Below are 16,485 nucleotides of genomic sequence, written 5' to 3' on the forward strand. Positions count from 1 at the left end.
ACTCCTTGGCGAAGCAAACTCTCTCTACCTGATCAATATTCCTCTATATCGACAAATTTAAGAAATCATATAAATCCAAGCCCCTGTGTCTCCGCCACCTATTTTTATTATCTTCCTACTGCCCATCCCATCCCATCCTCCTCCCTCCACCAGCCTCTATCCTCCCTTCTTCCTCCTTTACATCGTCCTCACCTCTGCATCACACACATGGAAATCACTGGTCAATTATTCCGCCGCGGCACAGGTATCAAAGAACTCATAGAGACCGGAACGGAAGTGCCAATTTCAAGAATATAATACTTGCAGGAGGAAACACAAAATAAAAAATGAGAGAAGAGAGACTGGAAAAAAAAGACCAGATAAATTAAACCAGAATCGATGCCAATACCATCTTTCTTTTTTCTTTAATACCTCAAACCACACAAATGTCACGTTAGCAACCCTGGCAATAATTACACCAGAACCACAATCCTCCAGTAGGTGAGAAAAAAATCCAACCAATGAGGACTAAATAAATAAGGAAGCAAGATGAAAAGAAGACAGAGGGTACAGGGAAAGAGCCAAAGGTAAAGAAAAACGCACTGACTGTCCACGCGAAAGAGCGTGGTCATGCCAGGCAGGGCACACAGAACCAACAATAATGTGCAACCAAAGCGCCGAAGAGCAGACGCTAAAAAGACAACAAGTCACTGATGAATCCACTACTCATAGGATGTTGAGCCACACAGCCACAGAGAGACAGAGTGATATAACGCAAAGATGCCCAAGTACCCATTAGAACAATAAAATAAAGACAAACAGAAACTAGTGTCGCTCATACTATTAAATTAAGTGATAAATTCCATTATATGACAGCTATGAAAAATCCCCATCATAAACGACAAAACTTACTACACAATAACAGCACGCACTCACAACAAATATATGGTAATGGAACATTCGTGAAGATCCTCAAAATAACTTGAGAAGCCTCAGAATACGCACAACTGATACCGACCAAAATTGAAATACGTATAAGACGGCTTGGATGATGGACCACAGAAACTCAAATATACTACCACATATCCACCTAAACGCAGACACAGTAAGCACATGGTTATTATATTATTATTATTATTATTATTATTATTATTATTATTATTAATATAGATGTGCACACGTAAGCAAACCATCAGTGCAATTTTATTTGGTGTGTAGTGTGTGTTGTGTGTGGTGTTTGTTTTTTTTGGTGTGTATTAAGGTCTAACAACTTGTTTTTTGAGTGTTTTTATTGTGTCTTTGTGTTGGGGTGTGTCCCCCATTTGCTGTGGGAACTCACAATGCAGTCGAAGCAGTTGAAGTGAAGAGTTGAGTAGGCCTGCCTTGCCAAAAGGCCATACATGCTTTACAAACATCTCCGTCAAGAATATCCCCCAGAAAGATGAAATTCAGCAAAATCTACATGATGGAAGAGGAACAAGAGGAGAGGAGGAGGAGAAGCTCAAACAACAGAGTGGAGCCATAAACCCCTTTATCCTTCAACTTGTATTTTAAATTACCCACCCATCATTGACCATCTACCCACCTATCCATCCATCCATGCATGTAAAGGAAGGGCATTGTTTTTTATTGATTATATATTTAATGAATTTGAAATAAGAGATGCTTTTTAAATCTTGTAATTTGTATCTAATACATACAAACGATCCTGTAGGAAAGGAAGATACTGTTTGTTATGGATGTCTTGTGTTAACCTAGTTTGGGTTCAGCTCTTTCCAGGTATTTAGTCACATTTACTTGGAATTTGCTTACCACTCCCACTTCCAGTAATCGCGATGAGAAACATTTGTGCCATTTGTGGAGATAATCTGTGCATGCTTTGCACTGAGTATGCATGTATCTCTCTCCCTCGTACTCACTCCAGAAAATCTGAAAAGTGGTTCTGGCCTGGTCGTAGTGCACTACTGCCAACACAACATTGTTTGTTGAGGCCACCAAACACAGTGACGGTCCAGTAAAAGGCCTGGGACTTAACAACCGTGTCGGATTAAGAAGCGTAGCCCGTCGCTCACGCCGCTTGAAAGTCGATCCTTCGAGCTGGAGCTCTTCCAAGCTGGCACGACAAATGGTGACCCTGGAGGATTAAGCAAGGCAAACATTGTACATTATTTAGGATACAGTGAAGATGACAGTGGTTTGTTGGTATCGGTATGGTTCCGTACAGTTTAATGGAAATGTAAAAATGTGTCACTAATACTTCATATGTAGTGATATTTCCACTATGTTTGTATGTCTGTCAACCCATGCAAGAATATTTAGTACTGACTTTTTGCTTGTTGAAGATACTTCATCAGATTAAACAAGTGCTTTTCTGTATCTGCATTTATTTTGAAGTGAATATTGCAGTAGTAATATTCAGTGTTGTAAGCATATGATCTTTTGCTCTTTCCTTAACAAATTGTCTGTCCCATTTACATGAATGTACACGACATAATATCACTGCATAGAATATAACACATTCCCTTTTGTCTTATGAGAAACAGGGAGAACTGTCCTGCATGAGAAGGCTGGAGCACAGAGGGGTTGGATGAAGGAGCAGAGAAGAGGGAGGAGGCAACAAGGGCAGGTTAGAGAAAAGAAAGATAGAATATGAGGGGGGTTGGGGACAGGAAAAAAAGTAACATGAGAGAGGTGCAGAGCAGCGGAGGACAGGAGAGGGAAGGAGAGGGAAGGAGAGGAGGGTCCAGGTATTGCTGATTATGCAAAGATAAGGATAGCATCTGTATGTTCCTGTGGTTTGCTTTGAGTGTGGTCTGTGTGTGTGTGTGTGTATGGAAGAGAGAGAGAAAGAGAGACAGAGAGACAGAGAGAGTGATAGAGTGAGAGTCTCTTACCAACTGCCAGATCTCCCTCCCCTTCCTCTGGGTTTAGAAGCTCAGCTTTGCTCTTATGGTTCTTTGTGGCTCTCCTACGGGAGCCTGTAATAGAAAAAAAAGTGTTTAATCTTTAACACAACTGATTATTGAAATGCTTGAATGTGTTGAATTTATTTGTATAATTTTTGAAAAATCTAATTCATCCGTGGGCAAACACACACAATAAAGACAACAGCAAATTCATACCATCATAATCATTTTCATTTTCATTGTCCGCCAAGATGACCTCTTCTACAAAACACACACAAACAAAAATGGTAATACGGTATACAGCCACATTACATTTATCTTTGATGACTTCCACATCATCTATCAATCTTTTATTATCATCAATTGTAATTTCTCATTTTAATTAAAAACTGGAAACAAAGTCTTTGGCCTGCACCTGTGTTTGTTACTCATCCCTCCCACCTTTGTTTGTATGCTTCCTTGTTTTTATGTAGATTGTCTTTTCAAGAAGATCAAAGGTCTGTCCTTTCTATCTGCCCCTTTGTCAGCTCCTTCCAACATCTAACATTCAACCCTCCGTTCCTCTTATCTTCTCTTCGTCTTTCCTGCCCTCGGCAGATGGGCCAGAGTGAAAAGACGAGAGAGAAAGAGAACTACGGGCGAACAGTTTGTCTTCTTTATCCAAGCATCAAAAAAGTGTCTTTAAACCTTGCCACACTGATGTAAATCAAGACTGGTCACGTATATTTACCTGTACAAGTGCACTGGCTATAATATGCTGTGGAGAGCTATACCTACGTCCCCAGGGGGTAAATTAGGTTCCAGTAAACAGTCACCTGCATTCAGCAGCAACATTATGGAGCATGTCTGGTAGTTTAAGCTCCATAACTGAACTGTTTGGTTAGGGTTATTATAAAAGGGTCAGTGTGTTTCAAACTACATTACTGTACTACACTACAAATTGTATTCTTGTAAATAAAAATGCAATTTAACATTCCTGTTTCCTGACTAACAAAAACTGTACAAATGTTACAAATGCTTCAAAACAACTTCAGTTATTGTGTAACTGTTTAAGCTAATATTAACTGTAGTTAACTGGAGCAATATATTTCCTGCAGCTGCTTTATAGTAAAGCTTTAAAGCTATATAGATATATATACTTACTTTACCTTACACTTTATAACTGTACAGCTTTAATAACACACTAACATTGCATACACCTGTCTACAACATTTTATTTTAATGTAAAATGTAAAACTATTATGACAATGTTTGATAATTAAATGCTATAAAACATCTGTATCTACAACATACTTGGGGGGAGAATATGATACAATCCATTTTTTTGTGCTATTTGTATGGCTGTGTGTAAACAATGAACACATCCAGTATATTGTACATACCAGCTTTGCAGATCCACTCCAAATAACCATTGAGTTCTCTCTCAATCTGCTGCTGCCTTCTGAGCTTCAGGAACTCACTCCTGTTCTCCACACGCTCTCTTTCTTTGGCAAACTCCCTGCCGTGACACACACACAAACACACATGCATTTTTACACATAAATACAATAAACCACTATTTTTTTTAATCAATTTCAAAAGCTATCAAACTATTAATGTACATGGGATGAAAAACTATTAATAAACACTATCTTTGTCACAAGCACTCTCACACAAACAGGCACACACACTTACCCTGACAACACACCCAGCACCAGGTTGAGCATGAAGAAGGAGCCGATGATGATGAGGGGGATGAAGTACATCCAGTTCCATGCACTCCCTGAGGCATCGTTGCTCTGGAAACAAAAACGCAGACATCAGACGGAGTAATCAATGTTTTGCTCTTCACCTCTGAACTTGATATAATACCATCTAAGCTAACAGACACATCCCTTGGTTAACAGTTTATTACAGTGAGCACTGGGAGATTTGCCACGACTGATAATGACCAAAGACGGAGACGTTAGACATTACAGTAGGATGACTGTGCAGCTGTATGAATCAGCTACAGTGGCATATGTTTTGGTTGGCCTGTGCTGAAAGGTAAGGGTATGTTGATGTCTATCTCGGCCCCCATGCACTAAATAAAATACCAGTGCAATTTAGGCCTGCTGGTCAACTTATGGTGCATTTATTTGCATCCTAAATACTCACTGTCGAAAGCTAAAACATCTGGAGAGAACATCATGTTAAAAAATTTGCCTTAAACTGATTATAAACGTCCAGACAATGTGGCCGTTAAAAAAATAGAGGCCTGTGCCCTCAAAAGTGCGATATAAACAACAGCAGGGCTGACATGATTTTGCTTTAAGTCATCTCAATAAGTAAATGCATATCTGCCACTCTATTTAGCTGCTCAGCGCAGAGTAAATAATGTATAACGAATGCTTTGGTCTCTCCCTCTCTGTCTCTACCATCCTGCTGTCCAGACTCTCCTTCCATTTTCTTTATTCACTCCTTATCGTTTTCCCTCTCCTTCTGCATCCTTCTTTACGAGCCCCTTCTTCTGCTTCTTGCATTTTTATTTCATTCATTTTGATGATTGTTCATTCTTTCCTTCATTCCTACCTTCCCTCCTCCCTTCCTCTCACTGAGAAACCTTTCCATTGCTCTTCACTGGCACAGATCAGCCTCTACACTGATTCATCGTTTTACCTTTCCCCACTTCCAGACCCCCTTCACTTTGCGCTCTCTTTCTCATAGCCCCTGTCTATCGTCCCCGTCTCCGCCTTCCTCCATCTTTCCTTCTTCCTGCTGGTAAGCTGGCATTGCTGCTGTGTACCCAATGTACCGCAGACCCTTTTTTCTACCATTAAACTTTTATCGCTCCCCTCCCCAGCAGCTGCAAGAATAACTTGGGCTGAACAGGCCCTTTTAAATATAGAGCAGCGTCGGGAAGGAGGGACACAGGGAGAGAGTGAGAAGGAAAGGGAGGAAGGAAGGAAATGAAGAGAGAGGGATAAGAAAGATAGGAAAAAGATTGAATACATAAAGAAAAAGAGCAATGGGAAGAATAAGCCGAGCTGAGAGGGAGAGGTGATGAGAAAAGAGACGACTACAGCAACACTCAAAGACCCTCATCTACCTCTGGTCTCCTAGCAACCGTTGCCATTGACAGCGGGGGGAACTATTCAGTCTTGGGCATGAGTAATGACACTGTTCAAGACCTGGTACCTATTTTATGGGCAGACGCACAGTGTGCACAGCTGAAAATAATTGGACATTTTAACACGAGAAATTCTATATTTTATGAGAGAAAATAATCTCAGATGGTTTTGTTGTGCAGCCAAGACGTTAGATTGAAAATACTATTGTCACTACTGATAGATACGTTGGACAAACATAAGACTTAAGCTCAGCTGCAGTGACTAGGTATTTCATTTTTGCTTTTTCAGGTATTGTGTGGTAGTTTTATCCACACAAAATGGCCACCAAATACAATAATGAAAAAAAAATACTATATAATATCCCTAAGAACACGGTCAACATTGAAAACAAAAAGATACTGCATCATTTCTTCTCAGAATCTAATTAATAGGATAAGTAGTTTGTCTGCTGATGTAGCCCATCCATACAATGATCTGATGGGGTTTGCAATCTGCATTATCATCCTCTTTACTTGAATGGTCCTTTTCTATTCTCTCCTAAACCTACAGGCACAAAGACCTGCAACTGTCAACTGATTGATCGGTTACCCAGTAGAGCAGTTCAGTCCAGCCCTCCATGGTGATACACTGGAAGACGGTAAGAATAGCAAACAGGATGTTGTCAAACTGGGTGATGCCATAGTTTGGTCCCAGCCAGTACTTTCTACACGTGGTGCCCTCTGGACACATCCGTGACGGAAGCTCTGTCCCACATGGAAACTCTTCTCGGATTTCACCTGAACATGGATGAAAGTGGGGAAATGTTTCAAAACAGAAGGCAGGCATATGCAAATGTGATGTTTGTTTCGTGAGAATAGTGAATGGTACCCATTGGCTCAAAATATGATTTTGTGTCTTACTTTCTGGAGTTACATAAGGGAAGGAATAGGGTTCAAAAAACAAGGTATAGGAATTTAATTTATAATCTCAACTACAGGGGAAAAGGGGCACAGCTATTAGCAATTACATCCTACATTTTTGGAAACTGCCTTTCCCCATCACAAAAACAGGGAACTGAAGTACTACAAACAATCGAAAGCCAAAAATGATATTTTATTGAACTTAATTGCATTTCTAATTTCAGCACTGCCACCATCACCTCAACCGGAACAGGCGCAGTCTCTCTCAAAAATAGGTAGCAAATTAATCCTGACTGCACTATTGGCAACCACACACACACACACACACACACACAAACACTTCTTTACCTGTGTAATTGTCAAAGCAGGTTGTGTGGAATTTGCCCATGTAGAACTCCAGGCCAATGATGGCGAACATGAGGATGGCAAAGAAAAGAAGCAGGCCAATTTGCAGCAGAGGAATCATGGCCTTCATGATGGATTTGAGCACCACCTGTAAGCCTGGAGGACAAAGCGTATACACAGTATTAATATTTTCTAAATGATTGTTATCCATTATCAGTGCGTTTTCAACTATTAGAACCTGGACAAGGAGCTGCAAGACAAAAAGCTGCAACCTGCTCCCTCCTCACTCTAATTATTTAGCGAGTTACACTGGGACTCTCAGATTACACTATTAACCATTTTGCTGCGCCCACTGGAGTAGGCTTCCTGCTACCTGGTACACACTACAGCTTGTGATGAAGGGATTTAATCTATGATCACACAATATAGGTAGTAAAGGTAATAAAACACATTTAGTTGAGGTAAAATAAACCACCATAAACCAAGTTTCATACTCAAATATTTCTAACAAAAAAAGGTCTTGAAGGCAACATTTTGTTCTAATTTCATGTGAAATGTTTTGTAAAAAAACAGTCACACTTTTCAGATGTACATCACACTTTGGAATGGAAGCGTCACAGGAAGCGAGTGTGACTTTTATGATGAGTAAGCCTTGGTTTGCCTGTTCAGCCCTGTAGTGGCGTCCAAGCTATTAATAACACTGCAGTGGTGCTGGAACACTACTGCCACTATAACATTTAAAAAAGAAGCAGAGTGCATAGAGGAACCACTTTTGTCGGAACACTTTGGGTGCATTATACAGAACAACACAAAAGCTGCATAAAACCTTGACAAAAAATATTCTTCATGCTATTCTGATCCTCCAATAAAATCTAAAACTGCACTTAAAGAAATGTAATTTTCTCAACGAAGAAGCTGTTTGGAATAAAGGCAGGAGGCCAAAAACAGTTTAAAGCCTTTATTTTTCATTGTCATTGTTAGTTCAAATGAAGACTTTTGACTTACTGGGAATACCGGACACCAGTTTGAGGGGCCTCAATACTCGCACAGCCCTGAGGGTCCGCAAGTCGAAATCTGAACCCACAGTAGACAGGATCCTAAAGGGAAAGAGACAAATGCACAAAAGTGTGCACAGACAATCAATATTTAAGCTAATCAAGCTTGTCACTGTCAGTCAGCCTCTCTCCGTTTTCCTCTTTCTCCCTCATACACACACTTTAACTCAAACCCGTGGCAGGTCATTACAAGCAACTGGGTGAGCACTGTATGTAAATCCTGTAAGAGCTGAGCTGATCAATAGAGCTGACAAGTGAAGTAGGACAGAGAAGTGTCTTGAGAAAGGGATGGGCTGAAGGGAGGGCGTTTTGTATCGGGCTGACGGAGGGACTATAAAATGAAAAAAGGAGCGATGGAGTGATGGGGAGGAGAGGGGAGATGGGGGAGACAAAGAGGGAGGGCAGAAGAGAGAGAAGGTTAGAGGCATGGAGAGAGAAGGACCTCTGGCAGATGGGGAGAATCAGAGATGCTGACTTGCTTATTTCTGCCTATTTTTATTCTTAGTACGTTTAAAATGTTTCTCTTCGAGCCGTCGCCAGGCTGTGGAGTAAACATGTTGCGATGCGTGTTGCAGCACCTGTTTCGCCACTCATCATCTGAATAAAGGCTTGTAAACAGCGCGTGTGTGTGTGTGTGTGTGTGCGCGTGTATGTGTGTACTTCAGAGGGTTAAGATGTCCCCTTGTGCTGCCAGACTTCCAGTCAGTCCCTTCGTCTGACGCACACTGTGAATCATCCTTCCCACTTCTCTCTCTCTCTCTCTCTCTTTCAGTCTCTCTGACACATTTCCACTTTCCTCTGTTCCACTAAGAGGCTCGGTGACACAGCAGAGCCTTAATCACAGGTTTGAAGTCAGCCTGCTTTACTTGAAAACTAACAGAATTAGCAGGAAGGGAAAAGTAACACCGATCCAGGATCTATGGGCGAAGGTATACTCAGCTGTGGCTTTGAATGCTGTATTGCATTACCAGGAAGCCCCCCGGTGGTGGGTGCTCCATCACTAGTGGAGGCTGGGGTCCTTGTAATGACATTGTGTGATATCAAATGCCTCATCAGAGGCTGACTTGTAACTGAGAGGCTCCTGGTTGGGTCACGAGGCAACACTGTACTTCAGCTGTGTGTGTAGCTAAGTCATCAACATTTACAGCAGAAGTGCCCTTGAGCAATTCACTAAAATCCTATTTTCTGGCATGTACAAAGAAATACAAAACACTCTGACGTATAACTGTAAGTGATCTTCAAATTAGAGCTAGACTACAAATTGCCCAGGCTCTATTTTTTTAGGGTCAGTAGCTTAATGTTATTTATTTTGGAAAGTGTATGACACTGTATTCTAATACATTATAGTGCTACTCTTAATAACTTAAGAACATTGCTTCACATGGAGGCCTGAGTGCAGGCTCAGCTACACATCATCCCCAAAGCAGGTGAGGATTTAGTGTTTTGCTCAGGGATGCATTAGCCTAGAAGATACTTGGCATCACAGAACACTCCACTGATGCAATTGAGGATGGCAATAAAGGGAGAGAGGAAGGTGATGTAGGAAAGGAAGGCGAAATAAATACAGTATGTATTGCACAAGGGAAAGGAAAATGCAATGAATAGGCAGAACATCTAACAAAGACAGGAAAAGTCCAAATAAAAGTCAAAATTCAGACTGAGAGAACTGTGGAGAACTACAAATAAGGTGATGGTTAGCCAGCTATTTCATTTCCATGCTGAAAATGTGGAGAACATACAGTATTAAGCTCATAAGCAGCATAACTTTTATGATATAAATTGAGGTGTATGGGTGTGAATGCACGTGTGAAGGAACATTTTAATGCTGCTGACAGTTCCAGTTTTCTCAAAGGATGACCTGCATATCGAAACGGAAATACAGAGAAAGTATCTCACTGTGTGCAGACATAAACAAACACACATGCACACGTGTTTTTATATACACACACATATGACAAATGATTGTCTCTGTTGTGCATCTCTGCATTATTGGGGGTATAAACAGAACACATTATTTTATGCAATATATTGTGGTGATAGGACTTTGAATATAGTAGTAACACTGATAACAATGACGGGGATGATGATGGTAGTGTGATGACAGTGATAAATATTTCCATTTCTAAACAGCATCCGCCGTCACAAACAGTGTCAAGCCGATGAGGCAGTTCCTCATTCACACCGTCTCCACGGTTACTGGGCCCTTTCTCATTCATAAGTGTTTCCATGGCAACTGGGACCTTGGCTCATTGATAGAATCTCTGTATCACCTTGGTAACAGGGCCAAGGGAGGAGCCTGATTGATTGTTTTTTTCTTTCTTTCTCCTCTCTTCTCTCTTTAATGTAAATGTATCACAACTCTCACACACACACACATGCAAAAATATATGCATAGATGACAAAAGCACTCACACACAGACACACACACATCTGCACAGCAAACAGGAGCTGGTTGGAGATTAAACATATCTAGTGAGAATACATTTATTCGCGTATGCTACTGGAAAGTAGGTCATTTGGAATAACCAATGGAAAACATTATCAGGGACAGAGATGCTGTCTACAGTACATCTTATGAACTTAAAATAAATACACACACACACACACACAGGTGAACACAGACATACACCTGCACCGTGTGCAGAGGAACACGAACGATTATGGAGAATCACATTAAGCAATACTGCTATTACACAATCTCCCCACTGACCCCTTCTTATGGGACACCAACACATTATACAAACACAATCTTTTTTGCCCGCTCTCTCCGTCTGATTTCCTGCTGACTTCAGCTAAATGTGGGTAATTATCTCTGTCCACATCACTGACCAAATCGCTTCATATCGTCCCCAAACTCTCAACTTATCTCTCTTCGCCTCCTTGCTTTGCTCTATTACCATGATTCAACTACTTCATATTTCATGTATCGGCATTGTTACACTATCTCTCTACCCGACCTTTTCCAGCAAAGGTATTTATTAATTAGATTATTAATATCCCATTATGCCTTTGAATGGCATTCCATTTAACAACGTGTAACATAAAAATAGGCCAAGAAAATGTCACACACGTAGCTTCACATGAGAAGTCCATACAGCACATTTCTAAAAAAAATGACAGAACTAAAGGTTGTAGCTCTAGATTGTCCTATACAATATTTCATTATCTGAATGTGACAGCTGCTGGGAGTTGCAATAATTTCTCACAATAACCTCAAAACACATTTTAAACTGGGATACCATTTCAAGAAAGCGTGATTTTACAATTCTCCTAAAACGCCAAAGAAGGGTAAAGGAGAATATTTTAGTCATTATTTGTACTTTCATTATTTCACTGCAGATTTCGGTTACATTACAAGGTCACTGGAAGGCTTCCTTCCTTTATTCCTACACTTCCCAGTACCAGTCGTATCTAATCAAAAGTACCTCAACAAGGGTGCATGAAGGAGGAACGGAGTGGAGGATGGAAGCCAAGAATGGTTGTAAACTAAGGGTAATTGGACTAATAATCAATAGCGGGCATAAAAAACAACTAGCTTATTCCGAGGGCCAAATCACTCAGGCAATTTACTACAAGAGATAGGTCAACACACACACTTGGGCACAGAAACAAGGGTGCACACAAATCCGCTGACATCCAACAGGGCTGTAGAGTGAATAGCTAATTTATTCAGACATGTTAAGTGCCATTTGTGTGTTTGTCTTTGTATGTGTTGCGCAAGCAATTGCACTAGGACAGAGTAGGAAATGGAAAGGAATGTTTGAAGTGGAAATGTATGCGTGTGTGTGTGTGTGTGTGTGTGAACATTGGTCAGTGTGTTATCAAAGGTTTGGGCCAGAGGTGGGTAGAAAGGCCAAGTAGCCTTTCATCTTCAAAGAGCTGCACTGCTAAAAACACAACCCCCATTCATAGAGAGCACAACAAAGAATGTGTGTATAGTGTGTGTGTGTGTAGGTGTTTGTGTGCGTGTGTGTGAGTGTGAGGGAGAGAGAGAGAGTGTAAAATGCATTGACTTGAGTCAGTGTACATAATGTATCATGGGAATATACAGTCTGTGTGTTGTAAGTGCTGCAGCATATTCTCTGTCTGTACGTCTTGCGGCAGCTTCCTGCTTTAGTGCGAAAATGGTAAAAACACAGCTGACAGAGGGAAGAGGACTAGGGTGTGTTGTGTGACTATTGTTTACTTGAAAAAATAGTTTGATACTGCTTTATTTATGCTCCATGGTAACGGTAATTTCATAACAGTGTCACTTTCTCAATTCCTCTACTGCACCTTGATCTGCCTCATTCCTTCCATATCATGTGCCTTATGATATGTTTTCACCAGTTCAGACAGACAGACAGACACTTTTCATGGTTGCCCAGGAGTGATTTGTCACTTTTCTGGACTGTACATGCACAATAAATCAAGTTTTAGCCAAATTTCTTTCCTCAGACATTTTGAGAAACTATTTTTGGTGCCTCTGTCAACCACCTATTGACAGTGTCAACTTTATTTCAGTGGCAAAAATCAGAAATCAGTACTGGTGGAGCAGTGACCACCCTGAGGCCAGCAGACAGCTCAAGTATGAAGAATTTATGAGCAGACCTATTGATGCTATAGAGAGAAAGAGAGAGAGAGAAGACCGCACGATTAAAACCATGACTTCTGTTTATTGTGCGGAGGAATGTTAGATTGCCAACAAACATGATGGATGATCTCCACATTCTAGTCAGGGGAATATTGGTAATGCCTAAAGACCCTAAAGAGTCTCGACCTAGATAACGTGGTTTCAACGACTAAATCAGAAAGTTGTTTACAGCGTGGATGTATTAAGGGAGAATTGGATACAGCGTTGGAGGCTGGGCTCCGTTCAGTTCATAAGGAATTCTATTTCCTGGTATAAAATGACCAGCATCTTGCTTCCACATTGTGAGGTCCATAGAGCCAGAACATATCCTTGAATGGAGATAAATTGATCTAATCATGTGGCTCTTCCGATAATGAAATGAGTCATTTCGTGGGGGTTGTGATGCTCAAAACAATGTATCCACCATTTTACAGCCATTTCTTTCACAATGTAAGCTTATGGGGAAAAATTATTTTTGGGCCAGTGTGCATCATGTGACGGATGCCATTGCTGTAATTACACAGTTTGGCCACTATGTCGGATTGGTTTCATAGCCTGGCACGCTTCCTGGGGGCTTGGTTTACAGCTACAATATCAGAGATGGGTTGACCTTTACTCTCATCTGGACATTTACTGTGAGCACCTTTCCAGCCTTGCATGTTGGATCAACATCTCCACTACAGCACCAGCAATGCCTGTTCCTATAGGAGACACTGATGATTTAAATGCTGTGTCATGCTTGCTCGGCGGGTTTCACTGTCAAAACATTGATTTCCTAATACAAAACACAGAGGGAGGGGGATTATGTGCGACTGGGCATTTACTGCAAGTTTTTGAAAGGACTGCCTCGCTTCCTTCTGCTCTCCGCATCTCACTACTTCCTGCTGTCTCGCTGACACTCGTCTTCTCACTCCTCTTCTCTCTTACAGTCACTCTGTTGTGCCACGCTGAGATGAGCTTGGCTTCATGATTGCTCTTATTAAAGCATAAGGACATACTGCCAGACTGAGTGCTCACTCACTCAGTATCAGTGTGTGTCGTGTGTGTGTGTGAGAGAGAGAGAGAGAGAGAGAGAGGTGGGCAGTGGGGGGCAATCACTAGCTTCTCTGGTGCTTTGTCAGCAAAGACGCGCAAGGTTTATGTAACCCATGAAACTCTCCAAATCCCCACATGCACACACACAAACATGCATTGACCTCAGCATATTAATCTGTGCCAGCACTCCCACACAGTCATTTCATTGGACACAGTAAACTATAGTAACACAGTTTCAGTATATGAATTGTGTGAATGACACACGAAAAATAGTATCACTGCTGTCAAACTGCAATGACTTACTATGCTTCACTGTTTTAACAGACAGAATCAGTGTAATGTGAAATTTGCAAAGTTGCTAGAAATAGAACCAGGCTTTAACTGCACTGTTAAAACTGAAACTTAAGCTTTGATAACATTTTAAAACGTGCTGTGGCAGAAAAAGAAACATCAGCTTTGTGTGTCAGTTAACGGAGTGTTCTTGTAGACATTTAATACAGATTCTCCTCTTTTCAATAGCCCACCACTCACGCAATCACATTAATCTAAATCACATTCATTTTTAAACACACACTGCACCCAAACACCACCACGTGACAGCTGTAAATATATCAGCTCACTACCTGCAATTGTAAGAGTAAGCCATATGGATGGATGGATGGATGAAAAGATAGACATGGGAAAACAGAATCATTTGGCATAGATATATCAGTGCACCTTTCCCATATGCACACTTCCCTTCCTTTATTTGTATTAATCCAACAAATCTATTAGTTCCAGCCCTTATTCTATGATCTATAATCTAATCAGGTTTAGTAACTCTATTACCGGTATGCTAATCCTATCATGTGTCTTCCCTCTCACCTTTTCTGTCACAGTCCTCAGGCGGCATCCCCTTTCGCGATCCCTTTACCCTTGTTTTCACCTTCTCGTTGAGCGTTCAAATGATATATCATTGTAAACTTTGCTTATTGAGGTAATTGTTTAGCCCTTCCAAATGTTTTTAGCGTCCCACTTCTAAAGCTTTGCCCATTTTCATTGTTGGTCTTTATACATGGTCCATGCTGTTAAAGGCACCTGTGAATTTTCTTACATCCTTTCTTCATACCTTCTATCCAATGCCCCCCTTCCTTCTGTCTCTGTGTGTATTATGGTGACATTTGTTCGCTACCCAGGATGCTGACTGCCTGCAGTTCTTCTCTGTGATCTGACTGCTGCCTTGCCCAGAATGGGGCCATTCATTAGGGCAAAGGAGCAGGGATAGGACACTCACAAACACACACTAAACCACATGACAAACCACTTCATTTTGTCCAGCTTTAGTTGAATAAAGCCGCAGAGGGAAAACCACATCTGATTCTAAGCCTGTGAGTGCCTCTTTGAGTGCCCATGCAGGTACATACTGTGCATGTATGTGTATTTGTAATAGGTGCGTGCTCGACTCGTGTCTCTTTACTTGCCACTCACCCTGTGAGCACCACCACAAAGTCCATGACGTTCCATCCATTCCTCAGGTAGGAGTTCTTGTGGAAGGCGAAACCAAGTGCCAGGATCTTTATTCCAGACTCAAAACAGAAGATCCCTATGAAGTACGGCTCTGTATCATCCTGAGACAGAGAGCAAAGGACGTGAGAGGGAAAAGACGGAAGAAAGGAAGAAGAGAAAGGGTTAAGAGGGAGTTCGAGCACTTTCAGAAAAACATGTGTCACAAAGATTAGCATATTTCCTTGTGAATCGGAGTTAAATATTGTGTGTATAATGAATATTCCTATGATATCTGTAAGAATGTGTACTCTTCAGTGTGTCACAGTGCCCATAAAATTTGAATCATTTAGGCCGTTCCTTGCTTTAAGCCTCAGCCTCTTTTAGTGGAATAGCTGCGTGCGTCTCCACCGAAGTAAAATCAATAAGGTGTCAGAACTGTCGCCTGGATTTAATCATGTTTACATATGGCTCACATACAGTATCATGTCTGTTGAACTTACCAAGCGCTCAGACAGCGGCGTCTTGTCCCCATCAGGCAAATGTTGTTCCAGAGCCAGGACGATGCAGTTGGCAATGATAGTAGCTAGAATCATCCACTCAAATGGAGTGAGGAGGGTAAGTCAAGGAAGAAACACTTCTGGAGACACAAATCCAAACACTTTCTATCTAAAATTAAATATACAACATATAAAAAAATAAAACTTGACATAGTAAGTGCTCTTTTGTACATAAATCTTTTGTACAAGATGTGTCTCATCTTTATAACTTTTGAACAGGATGTACTATAATCAGATATTACGCTAATAAAAATCCCCTAATTAACAAATATCTGTAGGTCATTACATGTTTGTTTGCTACATTTGTATCATATACATATTACTACTGGCCTGTGGAAAGTTTCATTTGGCATGCACAAAAGTCATTATTGTCAACAATCTCACATACAATATATATATCAATACACTTCTATACTTAGGAAAAAACAAATTTGCAATATAGATTCATTACTATGTATATAGATTGGTATTTTCTGAGAGGTAAGTGATTGTTAACTGATTGAATCTTTAATCAGTAGGGATG

At 40.8% G+C, this 16,485-nt stretch overlaps 1 protein-coding gene across 1 annotated transcript in view; it reads right to left on the reverse strand.

Annotated features, from left to right (window-relative positions):
- cacna1aa (calcium channel, voltage-dependent, P/Q type, alpha 1A subunit, a) overlaps nucleotides 1–16,005 on the reverse strand; it is a 61,935-nt gene extending 45,930 nt beyond the window's left edge. Inside the window, exons 1-10 of the mRNA XM_035655078.1 lie at nucleotides 15,906–16,005; nucleotides 15,388–15,527; nucleotides 8,224–8,315; nucleotides 7,222–7,374; nucleotides 6,563–6,750; nucleotides 4,560–4,663; nucleotides 4,268–4,383; nucleotides 3,102–3,146; nucleotides 2,874–2,957; nucleotides 2,052–2,113 (exon numbers count right to left, since the gene is read on the reverse strand). Of these exons, the coding sequence (XP_035510971.1) occupies nucleotides 2,052–2,113; nucleotides 2,874–2,957; nucleotides 3,102–3,146; nucleotides 4,268–4,383; nucleotides 4,560–4,663; nucleotides 6,563–6,750; nucleotides 7,222–7,374; nucleotides 8,224–8,315; nucleotides 15,388–15,527; nucleotides 15,906–15,998 (1,077 nt within the window). The 5' untranslated portion in view covers nucleotides 15,999–16,005. The remainder of the gene's footprint in view (nucleotides 1–2,051; nucleotides 2,114–2,873; nucleotides 2,958–3,101; nucleotides 3,147–4,267; nucleotides 4,384–4,559; nucleotides 4,664–6,562; nucleotides 6,751–7,221; nucleotides 7,375–8,223; nucleotides 8,316–15,387; nucleotides 15,528–15,905) is intronic.
- Between the last annotated feature and the right edge of the window lie 480 nt (nucleotides 16,006–16,485).

The sequence above is a fragment of the Morone saxatilis genome, unplaced genomic scaffold (genome assembly GCF_004916995.1).
Source record: "Morone saxatilis isolate NCDOM2014 unplaced genomic scaffold, NCSU_SB_2.0 Contig14, whole genome shotgun sequence".
Taxonomy (NCBI): domain Eukaryota; kingdom Metazoa; phylum Chordata; class Actinopteri; family Moronidae; genus Morone; species Morone saxatilis.